This window comes from Camelus dromedarius, chromosome 14 (assembly GCF_036321535.1).
Source record: "Camelus dromedarius isolate mCamDro1 chromosome 14, mCamDro1.pat, whole genome shotgun sequence".
NCBI lineage: Eukaryota > Metazoa > Chordata > Mammalia > Artiodactyla > Camelidae > Camelus > Camelus dromedarius.
In genome coordinates, this window is record NC_087449.1 from 64,011,479 (window position 1) to 64,037,885 (window position 26,407).

Consider the following 26,407-nt stretch of genomic DNA (forward strand, 5'->3'; position numbering starts at 1 on the left):
TTCTTGGGTCCTGTGCTGTGCCTGGGGTGTGCCCAGCCTTGGGCACGGTGGGCAAGGACCTGCAGCTGACAGCTTCCCTACCCCTGTTCCTGTACTCCACCTCCCTGCCGAGTGCTTCCCTCGGGCACACAACAGGGCAAAGCTTGGTCCCTTGGGGTTTGGCAGAGGCAGGGGCCACAGAAGGGGGGAGGCCCGAGCAGAGCCCCTCCGCAGCCCTCCAGAGCCGCTGGCCTCAGCGGGGTGGCTCAGGCACTGAGAGCCCGGCCCTGGGGGCCCACCAGAGACTCCCCTCCTTCAGGTTCCGTATCCCCTTCAGGCTGCAGGAGCCGTGTTTGTGCGTGGTTATCATGACCACATGCAGCACTGCCGGTTTCCGGGCTGCTCTCATGTGCTTGTGTGAATATAATGAGTGTACAAGTAGAGAAATGCCCGCGTATGTGTGCGCGCACGCAGTCTGTGTGTGCGCCGTGTGTGTGTTTTAAATCTCCCCTGGGTGGTAACTCTTTTTTTCTCCCCTTCCTGTTTGGCTGTGACCTGGGGGAGATTGATAGCCAGCCTGTGCGGTGGATGCTAACAGTTCCCCTGATTTATAGAGTTACTTACGCTAAGTGAGGCCACTTAGACGCGTCTGGATAGTAAACCTTTTAACTGGACTAAAAAATCATAATAAATAAATAAACAAAGGGGGGCATGTAGGACATAGTGGCTGGGCCCCCCGCGTCCCGACTCAAAGCTGTTCGGGACCAGGGGACCTGGCTAACAGCCCTGGGGGAGCAGTGGCCACTCCTTCCTCCCGCAGAAGCTCAGTGGCCCTTCTCTTTCGAGCTCAGGGTGGGATTGGGCCCGAGAGGGAAGGACAGCCCTCTCCTCAGGGATAGGCCTGGCCAGGGAGAAAGGGAGGGAACTGTTAAGATGGAGATGGGCTGTGTGGTGCGGGGAGCTTGTAAGAGAGCAGGTGACTCTAGGAACCCTTCCTTGCTTCGCAGACTCGCTGCTCCTGTGGCACCTAGACTTTTCATCGCAGTGATCACACTTGTAATGACTTGAACGTCTGCCCCCTCATCTAAATTGAACAGTCCGTGATGGCAAGGACCAGGACGGTCTGTCTTATTCATGTCATAGCCTCAGAATTAAGCTCAGGGTCTGGCCTGTAGACGGTTCTCAGAGACTGTTTGTTGAATGAACACAGGCAGAGCACCCCAACACTGGGGCTCGTGGCCTGTCAAGTTAAGTTCTTAGGGGTGGCAGGGAGGCTTCAGCATTGCTGCCACCCCAGTTGATAGACTGTGGGAGGTTTGTGTGAGGTCTTACACGGTGAGGCATCCAAGCCCAGGGGGAGTCCGGCTCTAGCGCGGACTCTGGGTGACCGTGGCAACTGACCACGTCGCTGGGCTCTGCTTCCTCATCTGGAAACAGGGACAGGACAGCGGCTGTGTGGGGATGTTGGGGCATCACTGCGGTGCTGCTGAGAAGTGACTGGCACCACCTCCAGCACTGGGGAGGTGCTCAGAGGGTGCCAGCCGCTGTGTTGCTCTAGGCAGCATGGGCCCGGGCAGCCACCAGAGTGGCCCAGTGGTGCCTGTGGCCCCTGAGCCACCTGGCAGCAGGCAGGTGGGCCCCAGACCACCCCCACCCGAGAGGACGGGTGCCTGGCCCCTGTCTTACCACCTTTTGATATACAGCGGGCATTAGGCTGCCCAAAGGGGACACTGCATCCTTAGGAAGAAATATGTCCTCATTTTTCTTAAACACCGTTTCCACTGAGTGAAATGTTTAGAAGGGACGCGCAGGGAGAACTTTATTTCCTACCAGGGAGTTCAGAGCCACCAGGCAGAGCCCATAAAGCACGCGGAGCCTGGTAGCTGACAGGCCGCCCAGCCCCGAAACACATTACTCACGGGTGGGGAGGGGCTGCCAGGCCTGCCCAGCCCCAAGGGACTAACCCCCACCCCCATGGCGGGACAAGTGACTCCGAGACCTGGCTGTGGGTGGTGGGCACTGGAGCCTCTGGTCCCCATGAGCCCAGGCTGGAGGGCAGGGGAGGACCTGGCCCTGAGCAGGCGAGGAGGTGGAGCCATTGCAGCCACCCCCACGGTCCCCAGGGATCAGGAGCGAGGGGCCCAGGTGCAGCTACAGGAGCCCCCCTCTCCCCACCAGAACTGGCAGGAGCCCTGGCCTTCCCCAGCCTTTGGAGGGAGTGATGAGATTCCTGCCATAACGGGCCCTTCTCCCGAGGCCCTCCCTTCATTCGATTTCTGAAGCTGGCTGATTTGCATATTTATAAATATCAGTAAATTATTTATTGTAGCAATCTGCTGCACCATTTTACCCATCACAGTTAACACTTTAGGGGGCTCCGTGTTATGGGAACTGGGAGTGGGGGTGAGGAGGAGATGGACAAGGGTGGAAAGGAGCCCTCGCAGGGAGGCCTAAGACTTCCTAGAGCCAACCTGGATCCTTCATGGGGACACGGTGGTGGCCCTGCACCTTGCTGAGCCCCAGCCTTCGTGAGCTTGGCCTCTGGAGTGTCTTCTCGGCTCCAGAATCAGTTTCCTCCTCTGTCAAATGGGACCGTGACAGTACATGCCTCACGGGGTCCTTGTGAGACATCGTGAGCTAGTGCCTGACGGGTGCATGGACAGTCCAGTTCTCGCCTCTTCCTTTCTCTACCCTGAGCAGGACCCGCTCGGCTTGGAGATGAGAGCTGCCTGCTGGGGCTTGTTGGGTTTGGAGCCCTCAGAGGGGAGGCTCAGGCTCCGGGAGCCAGAAAGGGACCATTTGCTGCTGAGCAGCCAGCCTGTCCACAGTCCAGCCCTCCAGCCTCTCCTGTCCCCACTGCCTCTTCTGGACCAGGTGTGGTTCGTAGTCTTGGGGTCCCGTGCTTGGATGTGGCACCATGCTTGCCTGTTTGTCCCCTCCTAGGGCTCAGCTGCCTTTTCCCAGGTCGTTGCTTCTCAGGCCTTGTGCTTGGCACAGACAAGCAGCCTCTCACCTTACAGGCCTGCAGCCTTTTCATGGGGAGAAAGCTCACCCCAGGGCCCGGGGCTAGCAAGGCCAGGCAGTGAACTCATGACTGTCTGACCCCAGAGGTCGGACCATGCATGGTGTTGTGCCACCTCCCAGGGCTCGCCCCGAGCCTGTCCAGCACCACCAGGGCCAGAGGCTGGAGACTGGGAGGGCCCGGGCTGCTCCCCTCCCCCCAGGCCCGGCTGGGCCCACCGCAGCTGCCCCGCCCCTCGCCTCCTCGGGTTCCTGGGCTGGTTCCTGGGTAAGCAGTAAGGGAGTCCCCTCTCCTTCCCAGCCTCCGGCCCAGGCCTGCCTCCTGGGCAGTATTGTTCCCAGAGGAAGTGTCCAGTGTAAATAGAGCAGCGGGCAGGCTGGTGGCGGGAAGGAGATGAAAGGGGCAGTGACAGGGCCGGGGACGGATGGCTTCCTCCCATTGAGGCCTGGCCACGGCGTTTATATTTTAGGGAAGAAAGTCAGGGGAATGTTTACATGGACAGGAGCCTGGGGTCAGACCACGAAGGGGGTAGTCTGCAGGTCCTAGGACCCTGATGGGGGCGGGAGGGAGAAAGGCCCCACCGTGAGGGCCGGAGGTGGGCCGGCAAGCAGGCAGCTTGAGCCTCATCTCTTACGTACACCCCTCCTTGCAGCCCCAAAGTCACATGTGTTTGCACTTATGAGTAAGGCCTGCATTTGCCTCCTGCCCTGCACCCCAGGCCCACACGCCTTCTCACCTCCCCCCAGGACCAGCGGTAGAGTCAGAGGGAGGGCAACATCTGGAAGGCAGGTGGGCTGGGACAGAGCAGCAGCTGGAGGGCAGGTGTAGGGGGTGTAGGCGGAGCCAAGGGGCCTGCACACGGGAAGGGGGTGGGCCCGGTGCACAGCTGCATCGCAGCTGGTGGGGGCCTGTGAGGGGCTGAGCCAGGCACACAGCTGAGATCAGGAGAGGGTGGGCTGGGCTGGGTGGGCCCAAGTGCCAGGAGGCTCCAGGATGGGTGGGGGCCCAGGGAGGGGGTGTCACCAGCAGCAAGTGCAGCCCTGGGAGCTTCTGCTTCCCTCTTCCTTGGGATAAATATTTATAGATTCATTTGCCGTCTGCCATACACACTTGGCTGCTTACCTCCTGGTAAAAATAGAGCAGGCTCCCCCACTCCCACCCTTCCCTTCTACACCAGGGCAGGGGACAAAGAGGGCCAGGTGAGGCTTGCTCTCCATAGGCCTGCTGGAGGAAACCTGGTGTCACGGAGCCTGGCGGCTGGCCAGAGGTTGGTTGGGATAATGTGATTACGGGCCCCATCGCTGAGCTTTGAGAAGGAACCCATGACAATGCTTGGAGATTTGGGTGTGGACAGCACAAACCTGGAGATGTGGACAAACGTGGATAGAGTTGGCATCCGGCTACGGTGAGGGTGGAGCCGTCAGAGCCAGGGTGGCAGGAATGGGAGAACTGGAGGGAATTGAGCAGACCCTTCTCTGGGCACTGGGCTGGGATCACTGGACCCCTGTGGGCCAAGTGAGGCCATACAGGCTGTCACCTGGCTTCAAGGCAAGGATCTGGGGGCACTGGCGTTGTCTGTATCGGGGGACAGCCATCTGTGTGTAGAAGCCAAGTCTGCTTGTGCATAGGTCCTGGCACAGGTGTGGCCACCCCAGTAAGCCTCTCAGTGGGTTCCAGGTATGTGGGTTTTTAGGATCTTGACCATTATCGTGAAGCCGCTTCTGACCATGAATCTGAGACCATGACCTGCCCTCATTTAGCCTTTTGACCTCTGTGCAGACTTGGCCATGCCCACACTCTGTTGAGGGTCACACGAGAGAGCCCTGCTTCAGTGGGGCTCCCTGTGCACAAAGCGGATGTGAGCCAAGACTGTGTCTGCCGTGGCCCCCACCCCCGCCGCCACCGTAGGGCCTGGCACACAATAGGAGTTCACTAAATGAACGGGTGGACAGACAGATGGACGGACAGATACACAGATAAACAGGTGTACATGTGTCCACTTCTGTCGGCCTTTGTGGCAGGTCCCAGGCTGTGTGGTGAGTGGTCTTGGCATTTGCCCCAGGGCCCTGGGCGCCCCGCTTAGCAGGCATGAGGGAGGTGGCTAGCGCTCAGGCAGCCAAGTTACAGTTTCCAGCTGTTTGTGTTGGGCTGGCGTGTTCAGGGACTAGGCGCCGTAACTACAGCTTCTGTGCTTTTCATTGGGGAAGTGAGGAATCCCGACATGGTTTAGCTGCAGCTTCTCAGGGCTGGAAAGTGGGCTTCCTGGGGCCAGCCTGGCCTTCCAGGCCTGCAGGAGCTGGCTGAGGCAGAGAAAACAGAGGGAGGTCCACAGCCAGAGACCAGTGGCCCTCGGAAGGGCAGTGAGGGACTCTGTCCTGGAACAGCCCTGCCTGAGGCTTGGGGAGAAGGGGAAGCAACAGAATATGGCCAGAGGAGCCAAGAGAGGGTCTGTGAAGGGGCAGGAAGGACCCTAAGGAGGAAAAATGGACGCCTTTGCAGGGTCCTGGTGGCTGGAGAAAAGGAGCAGATCCTGGGGCTCTGCAGGGAGCAGAGGTTGGTGTTAGGTGGGGCCCAGGGACCAGGCAGGGCGGAGGGGCTGCTGGGGATGAGGTGCCCAGGTGGGGAAGGGTACCAGCCAAGTGCTACTGGCATGGTAAGCAAGAGATTGGCACGGGCTGCCCTGGCTCTTGGCTGTCTGCTCCCCGGCAGGCCGTGTGGTGGGCAGAAGCTCCCAGGTGGAGTCAGGCTGCTGTCACTTGCTAGCTTTGCCTCAAGACCAGCTCGTTAGTCTGTGTCCCTCAGTGTCTTCAAGTGTCCCAGGGAATCCCACCCTCCTTTATCCAGGGCACGGCCAGCCTGCCTCTCCAAGGAGGCACCTGGGGCCAAACAAGTATAGGAAATGCTTCCAGGAGCCAGGCGCTTGGGAAGAGACTGCCTCTGTGTTTGAAGAGTTATTCATTCATTCATGTGTTCGTTTACTAGGTATTTCGGAACCACCTAGTGCATGCCAGGCTCTGAGGATGGAGCTCACAGGCTAGTGAGGGGACAAACAAGTGCCTGCCGTCTCGGGGCAGCGTGGGGGGGGGCCATGACTGGGGAGACCTCTGGCTTGGGGGATACCGGGCAGGGTCCTCTCTGCCCTGCTGCTGAGGTGAGTGGCTGTGCCTGGCACACGTGCCTCTGACCCCTCTCCTTCATCCCTGCAGCTGAAGGCACCCGGTGCACCGACCCACCCACAGGCAAGCCCGCGATGGCGGCCAAGCGCAAAGGCGGCCTGAAGCTCAACGCCATCTGCGCCAAGCTGAGCCGCCAGGTGGTGGTGGAGAAGGGAGCAGAGGCTGGCTCTCAAGCTGAGGGCAGCCCCCTGAGGCCCCGGGACAAAGAGCGCAGTGGCCCCGAGCCGGGGGCGGCCCGGGCCCCCCGCAGTGAGGAAGACAAGAGGCGGGCGGTGATCGAGAAGTGGGTCAACGGGGAGTACAGTGAGGAGCCGGCATCCACGCCCGTGTTGGGGCGGATTGCCCGAGAGGGTCTGGAGCTGCCACCCGAGGGTGTCTACATGGTGCAGCCACAGGGCTGCAGCGACGAGGAAGACCACGGCGAAGAGCCCTCCAAGGAAGGCGGCGGCATGGAGGAGAAGGACTCGGATGGGGCAGCCTCCAAGGATGACAGTGGCCCCAGTGCCAAGCAGGCTTCAGGTGGGTGTCTGAAGCCCCAGATGGAACACAACCCCATGAGGAGGGGAGCCCAGCAAGGAAGGAGTGGTGTGTATCCACAGAGCATGCCCACTTCCCTCACCCTCACTGCAAATAGTGACCCCTCATTCAGACCTAGTGAGGACTGAGGATGGGTGGGCTGGGGCCAAGGTCACAACTGGAATGGGAGAGATGACTTGGGCAGGGATAGGAGAAGGGCCTGAGAAGGCAGTTTCCCAAATATGTGAGCAGGGTTGAGATGGGCTGCTGAACACACAGAGGGTCTTCAGGAAGCAGTGGATAGACGGATGGATGGGTAGGCAGGCAGATGGATGGATGGATGGACGGACGGTGTACGGGTAGATGACTGTCCACGCCCACCTGCACAGGGAGGAGCCGTGGGCGATGCAGTCCCTGGACGGGTGGTAGTCAGCATCATGAACCGCACGAGCTTGCTGTCAGTAAAGGTGTTTTCTCCAAGAAGCTCTAGGATGAGCCTGTTCTCCCACCCTCCTCTTGCCTTCTCCCCAAAGCCTTCTCCCCCCATCTCACCAGCCCACCTTCTCCTCGGCAGGGATCCTGGCTCTCCTAGGCAGGATTGCTCAGAGGTGAGGCACAGAGCCACAGGGATGGCCCAGCTGGCATATCTTGTTACACCCTCTTGCCCTGGACGCAGTCCCCTGGCTGACCTCTTTCCCACGAGATGGCTAAGGCCAGGCTTTTCTGGTGTCTGCTTGTCCTTAGACCCAGAGCAGCCCTGAGCTCCTTCTGCTCCAGGGAGGGATGGCCTAGGGTTCCATGTGGGAAGGGGTACTGCTAGGGCTGGAACTCTGGGTCTGGGGTCTTTTCTCAGTTTCCCAGCCTCCTTCTCAGCCTGTGCCTGGTGTCCTGAGCCTCCCCTGCCCGCTTCCCTATCCCCTCTCCCTGCAGTGAGGGGCGCATCTCCTCCCTGCGCGGGGAGCCCTGCGCAGCCACATAATTATGCATATAAGATATAAACAGAGCTGTTTAATTATCCTTCGCCACATCAGTGACAGAGTAATTAACAAACATTGCAAGATCAATGAGGAAAAGTGTGACCTTCAGTTTCCTCTGATAGGAAAAGCCCTTGCCGTTCCCAGACACAAGGTGATTGCGCTGGGCCTGAGGAGAGGGGAGGGACAGGGACAGAGGCTGCTGTCCCTTCAGCGCCCTAGCCCCTCCCTGGGGAGCAGAGAGCTGGGGAGGCAGGGCTGGAACTGCCAGTGGCCTCATGGCCCCAGGCCTCACCCCTCTGATTTGAGGTCCTATGGGACTGCAGTGTGACACCCGGGTTGGCCTGCTCGGCCCTGGGCACTAGAGATAGTCAGCCGAAGCCCTAGCCACCCAGCCTGGGCTTGGGAATGCAGGCCCCTGGGCTGCCCCCGGGACCCCTGCCCGGCCCCCTCCCTGCTCTAAGCTGCCTGCCCTTCAAAGCCTTCTGTTTCTCTGCCATATATAGCGAGGGCTCAGCTGCCTCCAGCTATTTTTAGCCCCTCTCCCTGGTCCCTGAGCCACTGAATCTAGCAGCCAGAGCCCACTCCTCCCAAGCTGGGTCCCCAACCCCTAGTAGCTTGAGGTCAGGACAGCTGCCCACCGGCCACCTCACCCAGGGGAACGGCTGTCTGTCGGTTGCTTCAATCGCTTTACCCACTGTGGGTGCCAGGTGCTGCTCGCCAGTGTCCTCTCCTCACCTGGTGGGGTCCTGGTCCTCACAGGACTGCCATCCTCCCTCCTCCCTCTCCTCGCAGGAGCTCGGAGACTTTTTTACATCCTGCTAGGTTTTCTCAGCCCCAGGCAGAATGGGATCATCTTGCCCCGCCATCCTGAGGCTCATCTTGGGGAGCTGGGTATGGCCTTTGGGGAGGTTTATGTACACATGTGTGTGCCTGTGGAGCTGGGAAGGTCACTAGGGATGTGAGGTTGAGTGTGTGTGCATGTGCGTGTGTCCCTGTAGGGAGGATGCCCCGGGGATCTCTGTGTGTCCTGCTGTGGACACAGTGGAGCAAGAGATGGGCCGCACTCAGCTGCTGCCTCTCCGGCCCTCACTCCCCTGGGGGTGGCCCACCCTTGTGCATGAACATGAGTGACCAGAGGATGGCCAGGGAGGTTTGAAGCCCCCTCCACATTGTTAGTCTTGGCTGGAGTAGGGGACCCTGAGGGAGTCTGAGCAAACACATCAGCAGAGTCCCTGTCCCCTCGACCCTGTTGTCTGGGACCTTCAGCAACCTGGGGGGCTCGGAGGGGGCCAAGAGGACAGGTCCTGAGAAGACTTGGGGTAAGCTCCTCGTCCTCCCAGGGATAAGTGACCTGTGTGTCCATTTGTAGGGGGCAAGGAGGACCCTCCATCAGGCTCAGCCAGGCCTACCCCGACCCATCCTCAGTGGCTCCTCTGGCCCCTGGGATCCCTCCTGACTGCCCAGCCATTGGCCCTCAGCCCTGCCTATCCCCAGCACCCATTCTCACCCCGACCCTGGGAGGCAGGTTAGGATCTGGCCTTACTTCCAGTAAAATGACTTCTCTTTCATATTAGGCCAAGGCGAGAGAGCGGAGACATTTATGAAACTTTGTTTAATGTACTGAAAAGCCATCGGCCAGAACATTTAGGAAATTGATTTTCCTGGCATTGATGAACTCGTTTTATTTTACCCCAGTATTAATTACTTTTTTTTTAAACAAATTAATTTAAGAGTCGTAAAACCTAACAAGTGAGCCAAATGTCCATAGATCATGTCCTGCTCCGCCCCCTCCCCAGGCGGCTCCCTCCCTCTTTGTGGGGGTGGGGGTTCCTGTCCCTTGGCTACCCTGCTCCCTCCCCTGACTGCCCCTCTCCTCCCTGCTGTAGGAGAGGCCTCCTCACTGCGGGACTATGCGGCCTCCACCGTGACTGAGTTCCTTGGCATGTTTGGCTACGACGACCAGAACACGAGGGACGAGCTGGCCAGGAAGATCAGCTTCGAGAAGCTGCACGCTGGCTCCACCCCAGAGGCGACCACCTCCTCCGCGCTGCCCGCCTCTGAGGACGCCCTCAGCAAACGGGCGAGGTTCTCCAAGTATGAAGAGTACATCCGCAAGCTCAAGGCCGGCGAGCAGCTGTCCTGGCCGGCCCATGGCGCCACGGCCGAGGCACGGGCGGGCAAGGAGGCCATGGGGCCCCTGCCTGGCCTGCGGCTGCCCAGCAGCACGACGCACCTGGAGACCAAGGCCACCATCCTGCCTCTGCCCTCTCACAGCAGTGTCCCCATGCAGGGCCTGGTGGCCCGTGCCTCCAAGTACGACTTCTTCATCCAGAAACTGAAGACAGGCGAGCACTTGCGACCCCAGAATGGGAGCGCCTACAAGAAGCCATCCAAGTACGACCTGGAGAATGTCAAGTACCTGCACCTCTTCAAGCCTGGGGAGGGCAGCCCCGACATGGGCGGGGCCATTGCCTTCAAGACGGGCAAGGTGGGGCGTCCCTCCAAGTATGACGTCCGGGCCATCCCGAAGCCGGGCCCCACCAAGGTTCCACCCACCCCCAGCCTGGCTCCTGCACCCCTTGCCAGCGTGCCCACTGCTCCCAGCACCCCCAGCTCGGGCCCTGAGCCACCTGCCTCCCTGCCTTTCAACACTCCCGAGTACCTGAAGTCGACCTTCTCCAAAACAGACTCCATCACCACGGGGACCGTCTCCACTGTCAAGTAAGGCACGCCCCACCCACACTGCCAGCCCTGAGCCTGGGACTAGAGTGGCCCAGAGGCCCACTTCCTGCCTCTGAAGCTCTTGTTTATGGACACACACACTCACACCTTGTGCACATCCACTGTGCACTCAGATTCTCATACAGGTGCTTCCATACGTATGCGCGCAGCCACTCACACACACACACTCCTCTGTCTACATAATCGCTCAGACTTGGTTGGTGGACCCGTGCACTACACATCGTGCTGCGCACACATGCTTACGCTGGGTACAGGCAGGCCTTGTTTTATTGTGCTTCACTTTATTGCACTTTGCAGATATTGCAGGTCTTGTTGTTGTTGGTTTTACAAATTAAAGGTTTGTAGCAACCTCTGCGTTGTAAAATGACATTTAGCATTTTTTTTAGCATAAAGCATTTTTTTATGGAGGTCCTGGGGATTGAACCCAGGACGTCACGCATCCTAAGCACATGCTCTACCACTGAGCTACGCCCCTACCCCTAAAGTATTTTTTCATTAAGGTATGTGTGTTGCTTTTTACACGTGGTGCTATTGCACACTTGATAGACTACGGTGTAGCATAAACATAACTTTTCTATGCTCTGGGAAAACAAAAAATGCACATGACTCACTTTATTGCAATACTCACTTTATTGCGATGATCTGGAGCCAAACCTGCAACATCGCTGAGGTCTGCCTGTACTTCTGTACATGTGCTCATCTGCTAACACACGCACTGCATAGTCCTGGTACCCCCATCTGCCCATGACTTCCTCTACCTGCCACCCCGAGGGCCAGTTGCAGGCTTGTGGTTGGCTGGGAAAGCCCTACTCTGGGTTGGGGGTTCTGGGGTCCAAGCTGGTGGCCATGGCTCCCAGGTTCAGAGCCTGGGCCATGGGAAGGCAGCAAGAGAAGGTAGGAGGCTGGGGTGGGGTGGGCACACCCAGCGTGAAGCCCTGGGCAGTGGTAAAATGATTGTGGGGCTAAGCAAGACCCTACCCCCTGGAGGCAGGGCGAGAAACCGGGAGCAGATTTAGGGAGCTGCCCTCTGCATGGGGGGAGCTTTTCCAACCATTCAGCCGTACTTGCTTGGTGCTGTTCTTGCCTTCTCCCCTGGGGTCCCCTGGTACCCACTCTGTGCAGCCTCCTGACTCCCTGTGTACAAGGGGGCATCAGGCCCCAGCTTCCCAGGCTTCCTACCCGGTTGGACTCTAGGCCAGGCCCGTGCCCACAGCCCTGCCCTGGCCGAAGGTGGGCTAACTGAACCTGTGCCTGTCTTCTGCGAGAAGACTTTTCCAGTCCCACCCTGAGTGCCCGGAACACTACAGAGTGAGGAAGAGAAGGGTCAGGGCCTCCGGGCAGGGAGCTGCCCCCAGACACTCCTGGGGCATGAGGCCACCCGTCTGCTAACCAGCTGTGCCCTGTGTGTCTCTCACCAGGAACGGATTGCCCACAGATAAACCAGCTGTCACCGAAGATGTAAACATTTACCAGAAATATATTGCCAGGTAGGCTTCTGGGGAGGAGACTGCCATGAAGAGAAGGTGGGGTGAGGGCAGGAATGCCTGGGGACTGTGGGGCCATATGTCCATCTGACTGCTAGTGCCAAGGTGCCTGCTGCCTCCCCAGCCCCACACACTCCTGCTCTCAGACTCCCCCGAGGGACTACCCTCTGCCCCGTCTCAGAGCCCCCGCCCCCTTAATGTGGTCCAGGCCATATGCCCATAAGCAGTTTATGCCCCAGGCAGAGCTGGGGTACCCGAAAGGGCCCAATAGATGGGTGGGGTGCAGGCCAGTGTGGAACAGTCAGGGATGAGGAGGGGTGAGGGCAGCTGTCCTTGCTGGTGGGGCCTCAGTGTGCTCCCCTGGGGTCAGGCCTTCATCCTCACTCCCTGGCTCTAGACCTGCCCCTTTACATCCTTAAGGAAGTGGGATTGGCGGGTGAAGAACCTTCCCCTCATCAGACTCCCCCAGATCAGACCCCTGGCGACCAGCACCTGGAGGGGCAGCACGTGGCAGGGGCTGTGCCCTGAGAGCCGTCTTTCTGCTGACCTTCCACCTTCTCCCCGTCCTGCTGTGCGTCTCCCGTCCCCGTCCCTCCCTGTCTTTCCAGCTCTGCTCTGCTCTGTTATTATTATTATCATTATTATTAGTGCTTCAGCAGATGGTCCTTTTGGCAGCTTCAGCTTAAATATTTATTTGCCAGTGATTCTCCCCCTTACAAGGGGGTTTCTGTCTCCTCTCTCCCTCAGTCTCACACCATCCTTGGTGGGGCAGGCAGGTGGAGCCCACCACCTTGTCCACGGTTGTCAAGGTGTGCTCTCCCTGGGTGGCCATCATCCAGGCTGTCAGAACCACACCCCGGTGGCTTCAGGGCCTGGAGGAGGCACAGGTTTTCTGGGAGGCGGGCCGTGGCCAGGCAGCATGGGGCTCCCGGCCACGGAGTTGACGGAGAGCGTGCTCCTTGCTATGAGAAGCCAAACAGATGCTGTGCTTTAAAAATTCATAACTCTGGACTGTTTCAAGTGTCAGGAAAGCCCAGGACAGAGAGAGCCCTTTAATACTTCTCAGCAACAGAGCCCTGGGCTGGCCCAGCTGGGGTCCCTAGCACCAGCGCTGGGTGGGGAGGGGGTGGGCAGCACCTGCAGAAATGGCAGGTGGGCCACCTGGGGGCTCCTGCCTTCACCTTCTCACCCCGGCCCAGTCCAGGTCCCTTCCTCTGTCTCTGCTCTGACTTCTGACTTGGCCCGGCTTCCTCCTCCCACCTTGTGCCAAGCCCACCTGGCACTCACGCCCAGGGCAGATAAGGATGGCCTGCCACTCGGTGGGTCTAGGATTCCCAGCAGGCCCAGTCACTCGCCCAGCATTCTCAGCCTCTACTGCTTCACCTCAGGGGATCACCTCTGCCCCTGCACATCTCCACACGGGGCCCAGGCAGCAGCACTTCTCTAGACCACGGGCACAGACTCTCCTTGGCCACTTCGGCTGAGGACCCTGGAGCTGGCCTCCAGAGAGGCCTGAGTCCGCCCCCTCTTCTCTGTAGGTTCTCAGGCAGTCAGCACTGTGGCCACATCCACTGCGCCTACCAGTACCGCGAGCACTACCACTGCCTCGACCCCGAGTGCAACTACCAGGTATGTCCGCAGGCACCAGCCCTGCGCCTGCGCCGGCATCACGGCCAAGGGGCCTTTTCAAAGTAGGACGGGGTTGCTCCATCCTGCTCGGGCCACTTGAACCTAACTCGGGCAGGCAAAGAGCCCAGAAAAACTACCAGCCTGTCCATGTTCCCAGATTGCTGCCCACAGGCATCTAGTAGGATCTGGAGCCACCTGCATCCCAGCGAGAACAGTTCGAGCTCCCATTCATTGAGTCCGCCGTGCACCAAGGACTGTGCCAGACAGCCTGGGCACCTTACCTAGCTGATTCTTCCCAGTGGCCTTGAGAGGCTGGTATTACTGTGCCATCTTATAGATGATTATGTTGAGATTCAGATAGATTGTCCCTTATGTTCAAAGCCACCCTCTGGTAAGTACAGAGCTAGTGAACGAGAGGGGTGTTCCCTGTGTCTCGCCAGGGAACCCAGCCTGGCAGAGCCCGTAGCTGGCACTAGACATAATGACTTGTCACCTTTCAGAGCCCCTACCTTCAAGGCCTGGCCCAATTCATCCTTTCTGCTTCTGAGCATAACTACTGGGAAGCTGTAGGTCAGGGAAGGGTCCGTGTTTCTGGGACCTTTGGACTTACTCCCTCCGCATCCAGTTTGCTGACCTTGGGGCCGTCTAGGCTACCTTGACCCCAAAGAGGGTTATTGATAAGGAGGCCTGAGGGCCGTGGGGCCAGGCCCAGCCTCCTGCCCACCCGGCCCTCTCCCGGCAGAGGTTCACGAGCAAGCAGGACGTGATCCGGCACTACAACATGCACAAGAAGCGGGACAACTCCCTGCAGCACGGCTTCATGCGCTTCAGCCCGCTGGACGACTGCAGTGTCTACTACCACGGCTGCCACCTCAACGGGAAGAGCACCCACTACCACTGCATGCAGGTGCCCCGCCCTCCTCGGCCCGCTCTGCCCCCGCCCAGAGGGCAGGGGCCCCGGCCCCCCCCCCGTCCCTTCCCAGGGCTGGGCAGCCAGAGGAGGGCGTCCTGGGGGCTCAGGCTTGGGCAGTGTCTGGTGGGCCAGGGTGGGGCCTTCCCCATGGCCATACTTGGTGCGGGTGAAATTCAGCGAGCTGTTTATACAGACCGACATTTTTTAGGCTTTAACACCAAGAGCAGTATTGCAAATGATTCCTGAGGAGGTTTTTGTTTAATTCTTTGTTTTAATGCCACGCAGAGTCTGGGCTTTTTCAAGGTGTCAGGTCCAGGGGGAGCAACTTTGGGTTGCAAATAGCAGCAGGAGCGCCTCCCCCGGTATTTGTCAGGGGGTTGTTATGGCCTCTGTGAAACAACCTGGCCCAGGAGCAGAGGGGGGCTCGCTCCCTGGGCGCTGAGATGGTGCAGATGCTGGCACGGCCCAGCCCTCAAGAGTGCTCAGATTCCACTGGTTTTTACTCAATATGGCAACACTGCCTGCCTTGGCCCAGCTCGGGTGGGGTAGGGAGGGCCCTGTGCCAGGAACCGTCCGCCAGTCAAGTCCCTGGGCTAAAGGTGACTGCCAGGCCCCAGGGTCCAGCCCTGCTCACCCTCGGGGGTTTAGAGGTAGAGCCACAGACTGGGAACTCCAGAGCCACCTCCTACAGGACGAGGCTCCCAGTCCCATGTTGGGGAGACACACAGGAATCTCTGAAGGCAGCTTGACACCCAGCACGGGCCAGCCCTAGGGGCCTGCGGGGTCATTAGAGATTTTCTTCTGCGGTTCCTACATTATCTTTCTCAGTCCCACCAGTTGGATGTTTATAGGTGCCAAAGCTCCCCTGAGCAGGGTCAGTGGCCCGAGACCCTGCGGCCCCAGCTGCACCCAGCAGAACAGCCGCTCTGGCCTCAGCTCCCCTGACTGCCATTCTGGTCCCGGCAGGTGGGCTGTAACAAGGTGTACACGAGCACATCGGACGTGATGACCCACGAGAACTTCCATAAGAAGAACACCCAGCTTATCAACGATGGCTTCCAGCGCTTCCGGGCCACTGAGGACTGTGGCACGGCCGACTGCCAGTTCTACGGGCAGAAGACCACGCACTTCCACTGCAGGTGAGCGGGAGGCGGCAGGGAGGTTCTTGTCTTGGGGAGGGATGGAAAGCAGGGAACCAGGTCAGAGGGTGGCTCAAGGGCCCTGCCTCCTCAGGGGAGCAGGAATAGGAGTGGAGGGCTGCTCAGAGGCCCCACCTTAGTGTCCAGCCTGGTCTTCCACCCGGAGGCCCACCCCTCCCAGGGCCGCAGTGGGAGCAGGGCAGGGCCTTCTCCGGGCCCCACGATGCCCCATTACAGGCTTCCATTGTCCCGTCCAGGCGCCCCGGCTGCACATTCACCTTCAAGAACAAGTGTGACATTGAGAAGCACAAGAGCTACCACATCAAGGACGACGCCTACGCCAAGGATGGCTTCAAGAAGTTCTACAAGTACGAGGAGTGCAAGTACGAGGGCTGCGTGTACAGCAAGGCCACCAACCACTTCCACTGCATCCGCGCCGGCTGCGGCTTCACCTTCACCTCCACCAGCCAGATGACCTCGCACAAACGCAAGCACGAGCGCCGGCACATCCGCTCCTCGGGCTCGGGCGTGCTGGGGCTGCCGGCCTCGCTGCTGGGCGCGAAGGACACGGAGCACGAGGAGTCCAGCAACGACGACCTGGTCGACTTCTCTGCCTTGAGCAGCAAGAACTCCAGCCTGAGCGCCTCCCCCACCAGCCAGCAGTCCTCTGCCTCCCTGGCCGCTGCCACTGCCACCTCGGAGGCTGTGCCCAGCGCCACCAAGCCTCCCAACAGCAAGATCTCGGGGCTGCTGGCCCAGGGCCTGCCTGGTTCCATCCCCCTGGCGCTGGCCCTCTCCAACTCTGGCCTGCCCACCGCTGCGCCCTACTTCCCCATCCTTCCGGGCCGGGGCAGTGCCTCCCTGCCTGTGGGTGCCCCCAGCCTCATGGGTACCATGTCATCTGGGACAGCAGCCTCAGTCACCCCTGACACGCCCTCTCTGGCTGCCTCAGGAGCTGGTGACTCGGCCCCGGCAGCAGCTGCCTCTGTCCCGGTGCCCCCGGCCTCCATCATGGAGAGGATCTCTGCGAGCAAGGGCCTCATCTCGCCCATGATGGCCAGGCTGGCAGCGGCTGCCCTCAAGCCCTCTGCCACCTTTGACCCAGGTGAGCAGCCTGGGCACTGCCCAGGAATCGAGTACCTCTCGGACCCCAGGAGCTCCCTGGTCTCAGTGCAGAGCAGAGCAGGGCAGGGGATGTTTGGCAGAGGTGTCTTTCTACTCCTTGCCCCCCTCTTTGCCTGGTCTCTGCCTCCATCCTGTTTATTTCCTATTTGGGGGCCCTCTTTCTGGCCTGCCCACCCCAGGCAGCTCTTGCTTCTCTTTGTCTGTCTGTGAAATGGGGACAATAATCCCTGCCTCATGGGGCACCTGTGCATTCCAGGGCACCTGCTAGCTCCCCTGCCCCCGTCTTCCCCCTGCCATGTCACAAGTCCAGCCCCTGGTGGGAGCAGTCCCAGAGCTTCCCTGGGTCCTCCTCCAGGTGGCTGGGAGGGGACGTGAGTCCAGCCCAGTGGCAAGGCGGCCACACTACAAGGGTGCTCAGGGGAATCATGCCGGGATTCACCCTCAAGGCCAAGGGCGCCCTTCCCAGGCTCTCCCTCGTAATCTCCTGTCCAGTAGCACTTTGTGTGCTAGTGGAAATGTGCTGCTTTGCACTGTCCGATATGGTAGCCACTGGTCACATGGCTGTTGAGTGCTTGAAATTGGCTAGTGTGACCCAGGAACTGGATTTCAATTGGCATTTCTTTAACTTGAGCCACACCTGGCCAGTGGCTTGCCATGTTGACGTCGCATCTCTGTCCTCCCTCTGGCTCGTCATGGGGAGCAGTTCTCCTTTCTCTCAAATTTTCTGCTCTTTAAAAAAATTTTCTACTCTTTCTCTGGATTGTTTTTGGCTTTTATGTCTACCTCGCTCCTGTCTCTCTGTGTTCCCCCATCTGGATAATAAGCATTAGTTGAATCCTTAAGAAGAGTTCGGTTCTCGTCTGGGATGTGGCTCACTTCATTCATTCATTCATTCATTCATTCATCAACCACTAGTGCTTGCTAAGGGCAGCTTGCTGGAGAGCCAGGCACTGGGCTGGTGCTGGAGACATGGCAGGGAAGATGACAGTCAAAGTCCTGCCTGTGGAGCTGATGGAACAGTGTGAGGGGGTCCCCAAATACAACCCTTAGGAGGTGGCCCCCAAATACAACCCTTAGGAGGTGGCCCCCAAATACAACCCTTAGGAGGTGGCCCCCAGATACAACCCTTAGGAGGTGGCCCCCAGATACAACCCTTAGGAGGTGGCCCCCAGATACAACCCTTAGGAGGTGGCCCCCAGATACAACCCTTAGGAGGTGGCCCCCAGATACAACCCTTAGGAGGTGGCCAAGCTGAGACTTGACCCCAGCAGTCTGGCACTTGAGCCCATGAGACTGTCTCGAGATCTGCCAAGACTGAGGGTCCCTGCAGCCCAGCCCAGGTCTCTGCCCAGGCTCTCCAGAGAGACCAGTGCTTGGCAGGAGGATCTGGGTCCTGGGGACCTTGGGCAAGTGATTTTGGGGAGCTCCTGGTGAGTTCTGAAAACTATCATGTTCCCAGTGGGACACCCCTGTCAGCTGGCAGCTTGGAATGACCCACCTTCCATTCCAAGTGTGGTAGAGACCAGCAGGGCTGCCCAGGGCCAGGTGCCTGCAGGCTGGGGCAGAGCCCTCTCCAGGGCTACCCTGGGCTCAGTGGCCAGACTGTCAAGTACTTTCTTTTCATTAGAAAAAGCTTTTTTCCCGAAAAGAAAGGTCAAGTGAAGGGGAGGGCACTATTTTCCTTTATTTTTTAATAAAATGCCACTTGCTGTCTGTGAAGCAGCTCTCTGTCAGCTGCAGTGCCTTGGGGCAAATTAATATTTCAGTCACTTGGGGATTGTGGGGGAAGGCTCGGTGGACCTGGTCCTGTCAGCAACTTCTTTTGCCCTGTTCTGCTTGGCCTCCTGAATCCTCTGCCCACCCGACTCCAGCCTTTCCCCGCTATGCCCACACCCCGCCGGCTCCCCCCACCCCACTCGGGTCCAGCCCAGCCTGGCCAGGGTGGGCCTCATATCCCTGCCCTGGACAGCTTGACGGGCGAGGTCACATAGTTTGAACCGCTCTGATTGGCTGTCAGCTTCCATAGCCCTGACACAGCAGATGCCCCTCCTGGGCATGCTCAGTGGAAGGCAGGGCCGTCGCCCCGGCAACAGTGGGGACGGGACCTGCAGAGGGGGCGCAGCTCCCAGTCTAGATCTGCCACTTTCCCTCAGCATTAACAGAGTCTTTAATAGAAGCCTAAGCGGCAGCCCCGCAAATTGACTGTGACAGTCGGTGGAGAAAATGAAGGGCCCCCACCCCCGCCCCAGCCCCCTCCCCAGCCTCCCGCCCTTCTCCTCCAGGAGGCCCTGAGCCAGGACAACTTTGACATAATTTTGCAATAATTATCACTTGAAGAATTGCCACACAGGGGGAAGCGTCACAAGTGATCATGTCAGTGGGGAGAACCGCTGACCAGCAGCCAGGGCTCCCCAGGGGCCCCAGCCCACCCAGCCCGCTGCCCTCCCTCTGGGCGGTTCCGGTTTTTGCCCACGTGGAGCCCTCGGTCCCACTAACACCATCTTCCCTCCCCTCCCCTGTAGGAAATGGGCAGCAGGCCACCCCTGCCAGGTTCCCCCCAGCCCAGGTGAAGCAGGAGCCTGGTGAGAGTGCTGGCGCCCCAGGTCCCCACGAGGCCTCCCAGGACCGCAGTTTAGACCTGACCCTGAAGGAGCCCAGGTGAGGCGAGGCTCAGACCGCCCAGCTCTGCGCCCCTGCAGGAGGCTCTGCAGACGGCACCCTCAGAGCCAGACTCCGCGGGGCCAGGGGCCAACCCCTACTGACAAGGGGTCAGCCTCCTGCCCGGGCAGACACAGCAGGCGGGGCCGGAGCCACAGGGGCCGGTTGGGAGGGGTGAGTCTCTGGGCTCAGTCCCACGTACATCTGAGCTAAAGCCCCTTGGTTTGTGTGTTCCAGTAATGAATCAAATGGCCACGCAGTCCCGGCAAATTCATCTCTTTTATCCTCGCTTATGAATAAGGTAAGAACCATCCATCACACGCCTCCCATTCCCCCGCCCTGAGAAATTAAAGCTGTGCTGGGGGGTGGGGGGGATGTGTTTGTTTTTTAATGTTTTGCCTCTAATAAGATGAGTTTGTACCATTTAAATTTTGAGGCCATTTTTCATCGGATATAATTTCAGAGCCACTGCTTACAAATTAATTTAATGAACTGGCTGAAGAAATATATTCCAGCCTCTGACACCCTTTTTTTCCCTTCAAACGGAGGGCTCCAAAAGCTTTTCCAGAGCCCTCTAACTTCTTTCGCTCTTAGTTATTAATTTTATTTATTTTATATATTTTTTGTTTGTTTAAAAAGGTGGTGGGGGAACTAAAGTGGGAGCGAAGCATCAATTCACACTTTTCGGGTTGAGTAATGGTCTCGGACGCTTTCGCAGAGGTCGCTCCAGAATATTTATTTTAAATAATGCAGGGTCTTTGTAAATTATACATCATCTCAAATATATTTTCCCCCTTCACATGATAAATTTGACTACAGCAAGATTAATTTGGTTACTGTACACGAGTGACTGTTGAGGAGGGAGCTGGGCCTGGACCGGACCTCGCCGGGTGGGGGTCTGGCTGGGCCCTTGACGGGTAGGAGCCTCCCGCTGGCCTCTGCCCCGAGCCCTGCCCTCCGCCTTCTCTGCCTCCCCTGCTTGCTCTCTTGCTCTCCTTTTCCGTTCTTGGGTCACTGCCCCCTGCACCCCCTTGTTCCTTCTTGTCAGAGCCCTGACACCCGACACCCAGCGTGGGTCGAGCCTTGACGCGGGCTCCCCCGCCCAGTTCCCCCCTCTCCCTGCAGCAGTGAGCCTGTCTGGATCTCACCCTGTGAGCCTCCCTCCCTCCCTGCTCCTCCTTTGTGTGCCTTCTCTTGTTCTCAAGGAATTCGTGGGGGTTCCCCCCATCCCTCCTCCTCCTGCACTTCTTTTGAAAACCTGGCAGGAAAATAACCAGGGAGCCTCGAAGTCTGGGGAAAGCTGGGCCGGAGTGTGTGCCCTGAGTCTCGGCCTCAGATTGAGTGATGGCTCCCTAGGAGCACAGGGTCTGTGTCGAGGAGCCTGGGCAGCTCCACAGGGCCAGGGAGGTGCTGCAGCCTGCCCATGGCAGCATCCATTCAGAGAGGGCTCTTCTGTAGCCAAAGCCGCGTGGGGTCGGGCCTCCTCTCCTGGCTGCCAGCGCCGTGATGCTCTGGTCAGTTGTGAGAGGTCTGAGCAGCCAAGAGCTGCTGCTGCTCCCAGGGCAGTCAGGTCAGTGTCCAGAGGTTCCTTAGCCTGAAGCATGGGCCTGTCCTCCTCACAGATGTCTCAGGGCAACCCCAACCTTGGCAGCCTGTTGAACATCAAGACGGAAGCGGAGGGGAGCCCCGCCGGGGAGTCCTCGCCCTTCCTGGGCAAGGCCGTGAAGGCATTGGTTCAGGAGAAGCTATCAGAGCCCTGGAAGGTGTACCTTCGCAGGTGAGGGGCTTGCGGGGCGAGCAAGGGAGAGGGAAGAGCCATGCCCACCCGTCCTGGTGGCCAGTGTCCAGCCCCACCTCCCACCCAGGCCTCACCAGAGCCCCAGGGTCTCCTCTAAGCCGCCGGCTCCTCTGCCAGGTTTGGTACCAAGGACTTCTGCGACGCCCAGTGTGATTTCCTTCACAAGGCCCACTTCCACTGCGTGGTGGAGGAGTGCGGCGCGCTTTTCAGCACCCTGGACGGGGCCATCAAGCATGCCAAGTGAGTAGGGGTCCCCAGGGGCCCCTTTATACATAGCCCCATTCGTCCTAGCCTGGCTCTGGGCTGGGTGGGGCTGGGGGGCTGCACAGACCTCTAACCACCTTCCAGGCAGGACCCATGTGCAGTTCTGACCAGACCTCAGGAGCTGCGCTGGCTTCTCAGAAGATGCTGCCTGGAAAAAGACAGGCTCCCCCAACCTTCCACCGGCTCAGCCCCCAGCCAGGTCCCCTGAGCCCACCCAGGCTCCTCCGTGAGCAACAGCTGCATCTGTACCCAGCCCAGTGCAGCCGTCAACCCTCCCACAGGTGCTCCCTGCAGAGTCAGCTGGAGAGACCAGCTCTGACCCACACAGGGACCCTAGGTGAAGGCCTTTCCAAGGCACAGTACTGCATTTGTTTATTCTCTTTGACTAAAAATAATGAAATTAATTTGTAAAATTCATTGAGCTGCAAAGCAGCAAGCCCAGCCGCCTGTTGTAATTGAACCCAGAACTTGTAAACATTTAAAACAGATCTCCACTGCTCTCTAAGCCCTGGGTCAGGCTATCCTCACTGCGTAGGCAGCCCCTGCTGCCGGTCTGCAGAAGAGCAGTCTTTGAATCCTGAGACACACCTTTATATCTTAGAACACGTTCTGGAAGGAAGGTTGGGCTTCAGGAGCCAGAGCCTGCTGTCCCCCACCCCATTCTGAGTAGGGAGGAGCCAGGGACAGCACATTTGGAAGGTCACAAGTAGGAAGGTGTAGTTAGGGCAGAGCCAGGAGCCCAAGTTCAAGATCAGAGGACACTGTAGTTTGCTCTCAGTCCTTCCCTCCTGGTGGGAGGCCTTTGGCACCTGGCGCTGAAGGTCACGGGGGCCCCTGGGCTGGGGTTGGGGTCATAGGCAGGCAGGCAGGCATGACAGGGAAGGGCTCTCTCCACTCCCCACCTGAGACCCCCTCTTCTGCCTCTCGCAGCTTCCACTTCCGGACGGAGGGAGGAACAGTGAAAGGAAATGCAGAGGCTTCCTTCCCGGCCTCGGCTGCTGAGACCAAATCTTCCTTGGCCCCCTCATCCCCTCCAGCACCTCCCGTCACCACGGCCGCTGTTTCCTCCCTGGAGGGGCCCACTCCCAGCCCGGCTGCTGTGCCCTCCACCCCCACCCTCCTCGCCTGGAAGCAGCTGGCTTCCACCATACCCCAGATGCCTCAGATTCCAGCATCAGTGCCTCACCTGCCCACTTCGCCCTTGGCAACGACTTCTCTAGAAAACGCCAAGCCCCAGGTCAAACCCGGATTCCTCCAGTTCCAGGAGAAGTGAGTCCCTCGATGAGCCGGGAGTCCTGTGTCCCTGTGTGTCTCGGGAGTAGGTGCTAGCAAGGGCAGCTGAGGCGGCCCTGCTCCTCACCGTTTGGTAGCCCTGGCTGTCCCCAGCTTCTCTGGGACATGGTCATCGGGCCACGTCCTTCTAGCCAAAGATGCTGCTGCTCAGACCTCACTGCCTGTTCCCAGAGCAGGCGGCCGGGGGTGGGAGAGATGGTGGAGGTAGTGGCCACTGTTCCGGAGAGGCCAGTGGCGATGCTGTGAGGACCACCAGCCTGGGTGGGCTGGGAATGGTGGTCGTTGCCTGGCAAAGAGGGCTGTGTCTCCCTCCAGGCCTTCTTGGCTCATGCCCATGGCTGAGTCTCTGCAGGGCAAGCAAAGTCATAGGTGGGTAGCGAGGGGCCAGGTCCCCCTCCACCCACCTGCACAAGGGTCTGAGCTCTCAGGGGTGAAAGGGACCTTCCTCACTGGATGGTGGTGGCTCCTTGCGGCGAGAACGGTGACTCTGTATCATTATGTGTGCGGCTTCCTGTTCTCAATAAAAGTAATAAATTGGACATGAACACACACCACCTGAGTGGCAGCTGTCCTCCCTCTCTGAGCACCTGGGGCTGGGCCCACGGCATGGAAGGGGACCTGTGCTCCTCTCTGTCCCTTTCCCAACGTCCCTTCCTCTATTCACCTCCCCAAAGTGGCAGCCCTCTTAGTTTCCTGGACTTAGAGTTCCCACCCCAGGTCCGATGTCAGGGGTGGCTGCGTTGCCAGCCAGAGCAGAAGGCTGCATGGAGCACCCTCCTACCTGCGTGCAGCCTGGGAGGCGGGGCTCCAGGGCGGGGGCTGCCGCTCACAGGGCAGGCCAGCCACCAGGGCTTGCCCAGCACCCCTCATCATCCCACCACTCAGCTGGCTTGTGAGGTTCTGAGTGGGTAGTGGCCCCGAGCCCCGAGCCGTCCCTGGAAGCCCCAGCAGCTGTGAGCCTCAGCAGAACCTGGCACGCTGGGCAGCTGTTCCCACTGGCCCGTGGTAGCAAAGCTTCCTGGTAGGGCTGCCCACCCGTCTGCACCTGTCAGTCAGCTACAGCCAGGGCAGTGCCCGTGCCACATCAGCCAGGCCCTCCCTGGCATCCCGCCAGGGCTGGCAGCACCATCCCTCATTTTCATATCCAAGAAGTGATTGCAGCCGTCCTTATCTCTAATCCTGAGGTGCGGCCATGGAAACTACGTGTCCCAGCATGCTGTGCTCTGGGCAGCCTACATACTGCAATCCTTTATGCACCATCAGAGCTCTAAAAAGAAGGCAAGAAGGCATGCTGGGATCTGTAGTCTCCTCTGGCTGAATCATCCTGTTGAGCTGAAGGGCAGCCCAGGGGCCATTCCTCTTGATTGCACCGCGGGGGCCTGGGGAGTGGAACCCCAACATGAGCAAGTGTCAGGACATCAGCGGGGCGGGCACCAGGAATGCCAATGACCTTCTGGGCCGTGGTTTCATTCCAGCGATCCTTGCCTCGCAACGGACTGCAAGTATGCCAACAAGTTCCACTTCCACTGTCTCTTTGGGAACTGCAAGTACGTCTGCAAAACCTCTGGCAAGGCCGAGTCCCACTGCCTGGACCACATCAACCCAAACAACAACCTGGTGAACGTGCGAGACCAGTTTGCTTACTACTCCCTGCAGTGCCTCTGTCCCAACCAGGTCAGCAAGGTGGGCGGGGCGGGGCCGGGGGTGGGAGCAGGGAGGCACAGGGCCCAGGACTAGATCCTCCTGGCAGGGACGCCGTTTCTCACACCCTTTTTAAAACTGACTTCCTCCAAGTTCTGGGAAGGACACTGCCCCTGGGCCTGTGAAGACCCCCGGACAGGAGTTCTGATTGTTCTCAGTTGGTGAGGTCTGTCATTTCATCCTAACCCTCAGTGATGACTACATGCTGGGCAGCTTCTGTGCATTTGGCATCATTCTGCCCATCCTGGAAGAGCTATGCTCCCTTTCCCCAGAGGCCTACAGTATTAACATAGGCCCATTGGACAGATAAGAGATTGAACTGTCTGTGCCCCAGACAGGAAGGGCAGATCAGATTGACTATAAACATAAAAGCCTACCCCCAAAATTTGTGGGGGCTGCCTGGCAGTGTATTTAGGAGCCTGAGCCTAGATCTGGGCACACAGAGAGGAATGCTTAGATAGATTAGTGATGTCTGCCTAGATCTGGGCACACAGGAGTGCTTGGATAGATCAGTGATCTCTGGCTAGGTCTAGGCATACAGAGAGGAGTGCTTGGATAGATTAGTTTTTTCTGCCTAGGTCTGAGCGGACACAGAGGAGTGCTTGGATAGATTAGTGATGTCTGCCTAGATCTGGGCACACAGGAGTGCTTGGATAGATTAGTGATGTCTGCCTAGGTCTGGGTACACTGAGAAGAGTGCTCAGATAGATTAGTGATGTCTGCCTGGGTCTGGGCACACTAAGAGTGCTCAGATAGATCAGTGATGTCTGCCTAGGTCTGGGCACACTGAGAGGAGTGCTTGAATAGATTAGTGATGTCTGCAGTGGATGTAGGAATAGGTATGAATACCAGGTAGGATGTTTCAGTCAAATGACAAAGGGGACATATTTTTATGTCCCTGTCACACTTTTTAACATGTGAAAGGTCTTTACACAATTGTGTTTTCTGATTCTGAGCATGGAAGTACACACATATGCAAAGGGCCTGCCAGCAGCTCAGAGGCCTGGGGTAGGTGGGAACTTACAGAAGTCACCTGCCTGTCCTGACTCTTCTGTCCTCCCCTGCAGCACTGCGAGTTCCGGATGCGCGGGCACTACCACTGTCTCCGGACCGGCTGCTACTTTGTGACCAACATCACCACCAAGCTGCCATGGCACATAAAGAAGCACGAGAAAGCTGAGCGGCGGGCAGCCAACGGATTCAAGTACTTCACCAAGCGTGAGGAGTGCGGCAGGCTAGGTACCGAAGGCCAGGGCCGGGGGAGGGAATTGCAGCAAGTGGCAGGGCTGTGGCTCTTCCCCCTGAGGCCCTGGTGGCCTGGGCCATCTCTCCTGGGACCCACTTCTTGCCCCTGCACATCAGGCTTCATGTTTTGTTAAAAATGACATGGATATCACAGGCCAGGCTTGTCAAACCAGGTAAACAGTCCAAACCCCAAGAGCCCAGGAAAAGGGGCAAGGGTGACTCAGAGCGCTGCACCTCCGCTCCCCCCGGGGAAAATGCCTGGAGCCTCGTCTCTGGTGTACAGGCCTCCACTTGATTCCTTTTCCTTTTCTTTTCAAGAGGGCCTTGCAGGTAAGTCTTAGGAACGCCTGGAGTTCACTGCCCTGGGATCTCTTCCCATGGCTTTAACTACCAGGGTTTTATCCAGGTTGGACTGTGGTTTATTCATTGTTCAGCACACATTTATTGAGGAGCTGCTATGTGCCGGGCTCTGTGCTCTTGCAGTAAGTGGGGTGGAGGGTGGCAGATGAGGTAGTTTTTGAGTTTTTGAGTGTTTGCTGTAGCCAGCACCGGGCTTGGTGCTGGGGATCTGGTGGAACAAGCAGGCACACTGTGGACTCAGCTAGCGCATCGGTGACCTGGGGTGACCTGGAAGGAGGTGGCCATGGGGCAAGGAAGAGGAAGCCACAGGTGGTCCTGAGCTCTGCTGCAGGTGTCATGGAGTTAACTCCGCTGCTGAGAGCTGAGCCCTCTGCAGGGAAGGTGTC

The 26,407-nt window shown here is 58.7% G+C and overlaps 1 protein-coding gene and 1 long non-coding RNA gene across 3 annotated transcripts in view; one reads left to right on the forward strand and one right to left on the reverse strand.

Annotated features, from left to right (window-relative positions):
* Window positions 1-26,407, forward strand: part of CASZ1 (castor zinc finger 1) — a 147,893-nt gene that overhangs the window by 113,938 nt on the left and 7,548 nt on the right. For both annotated transcript variants that reach the window (XM_031464040.2, XM_064494063.1), the window contains 14 exons: window positions 6,208-6,696; window positions 9,557-10,391; window positions 11,831-11,899; window positions 13,435-13,525; window positions 14,268-14,432; window positions 15,405-15,577; window positions 15,835-16,682; window positions 19,225-19,360; window positions 19,598-19,661; window positions 20,983-21,137; window positions 21,276-21,398; window positions 22,353-22,691; window positions 24,191-24,389; window positions 25,484-25,655. In XM_031464040.2, the coding sequence (XP_031319900.2) occupies window positions 6,208-6,696; window positions 9,557-10,391; window positions 11,831-11,899; window positions 13,435-13,525; window positions 14,268-14,432; window positions 15,405-15,577; window positions 15,835-16,682; window positions 19,225-19,360; window positions 19,598-19,661; window positions 20,983-21,137; window positions 21,276-21,398; window positions 22,353-22,691; window positions 24,191-24,389; window positions 25,484-25,655 (3,858 nt within the window). The remainder of the gene's footprint in view (window positions 1-6,207; window positions 6,697-9,556; window positions 10,392-11,830; window positions 11,900-13,434; window positions 13,526-14,267; window positions 14,433-15,404; window positions 15,578-15,834; window positions 16,683-19,224; window positions 19,361-19,597; window positions 19,662-20,982; window positions 21,138-21,275; window positions 21,399-22,352; window positions 22,692-24,190; window positions 24,390-25,483; window positions 25,656-26,407) is intronic.
* On the reverse strand, window positions 20,081-22,366 carry LOC135322913 (uncharacterized). Its single transcript, XR_010383978.1, has 2 exons — window positions 21,490-22,366; window positions 20,081-21,372 (listed from the first exon to the last, which is right to left on the reverse strand). It is a non-coding gene; the product is annotated as an uncharacterized LOC135322913 (long non-coding RNA).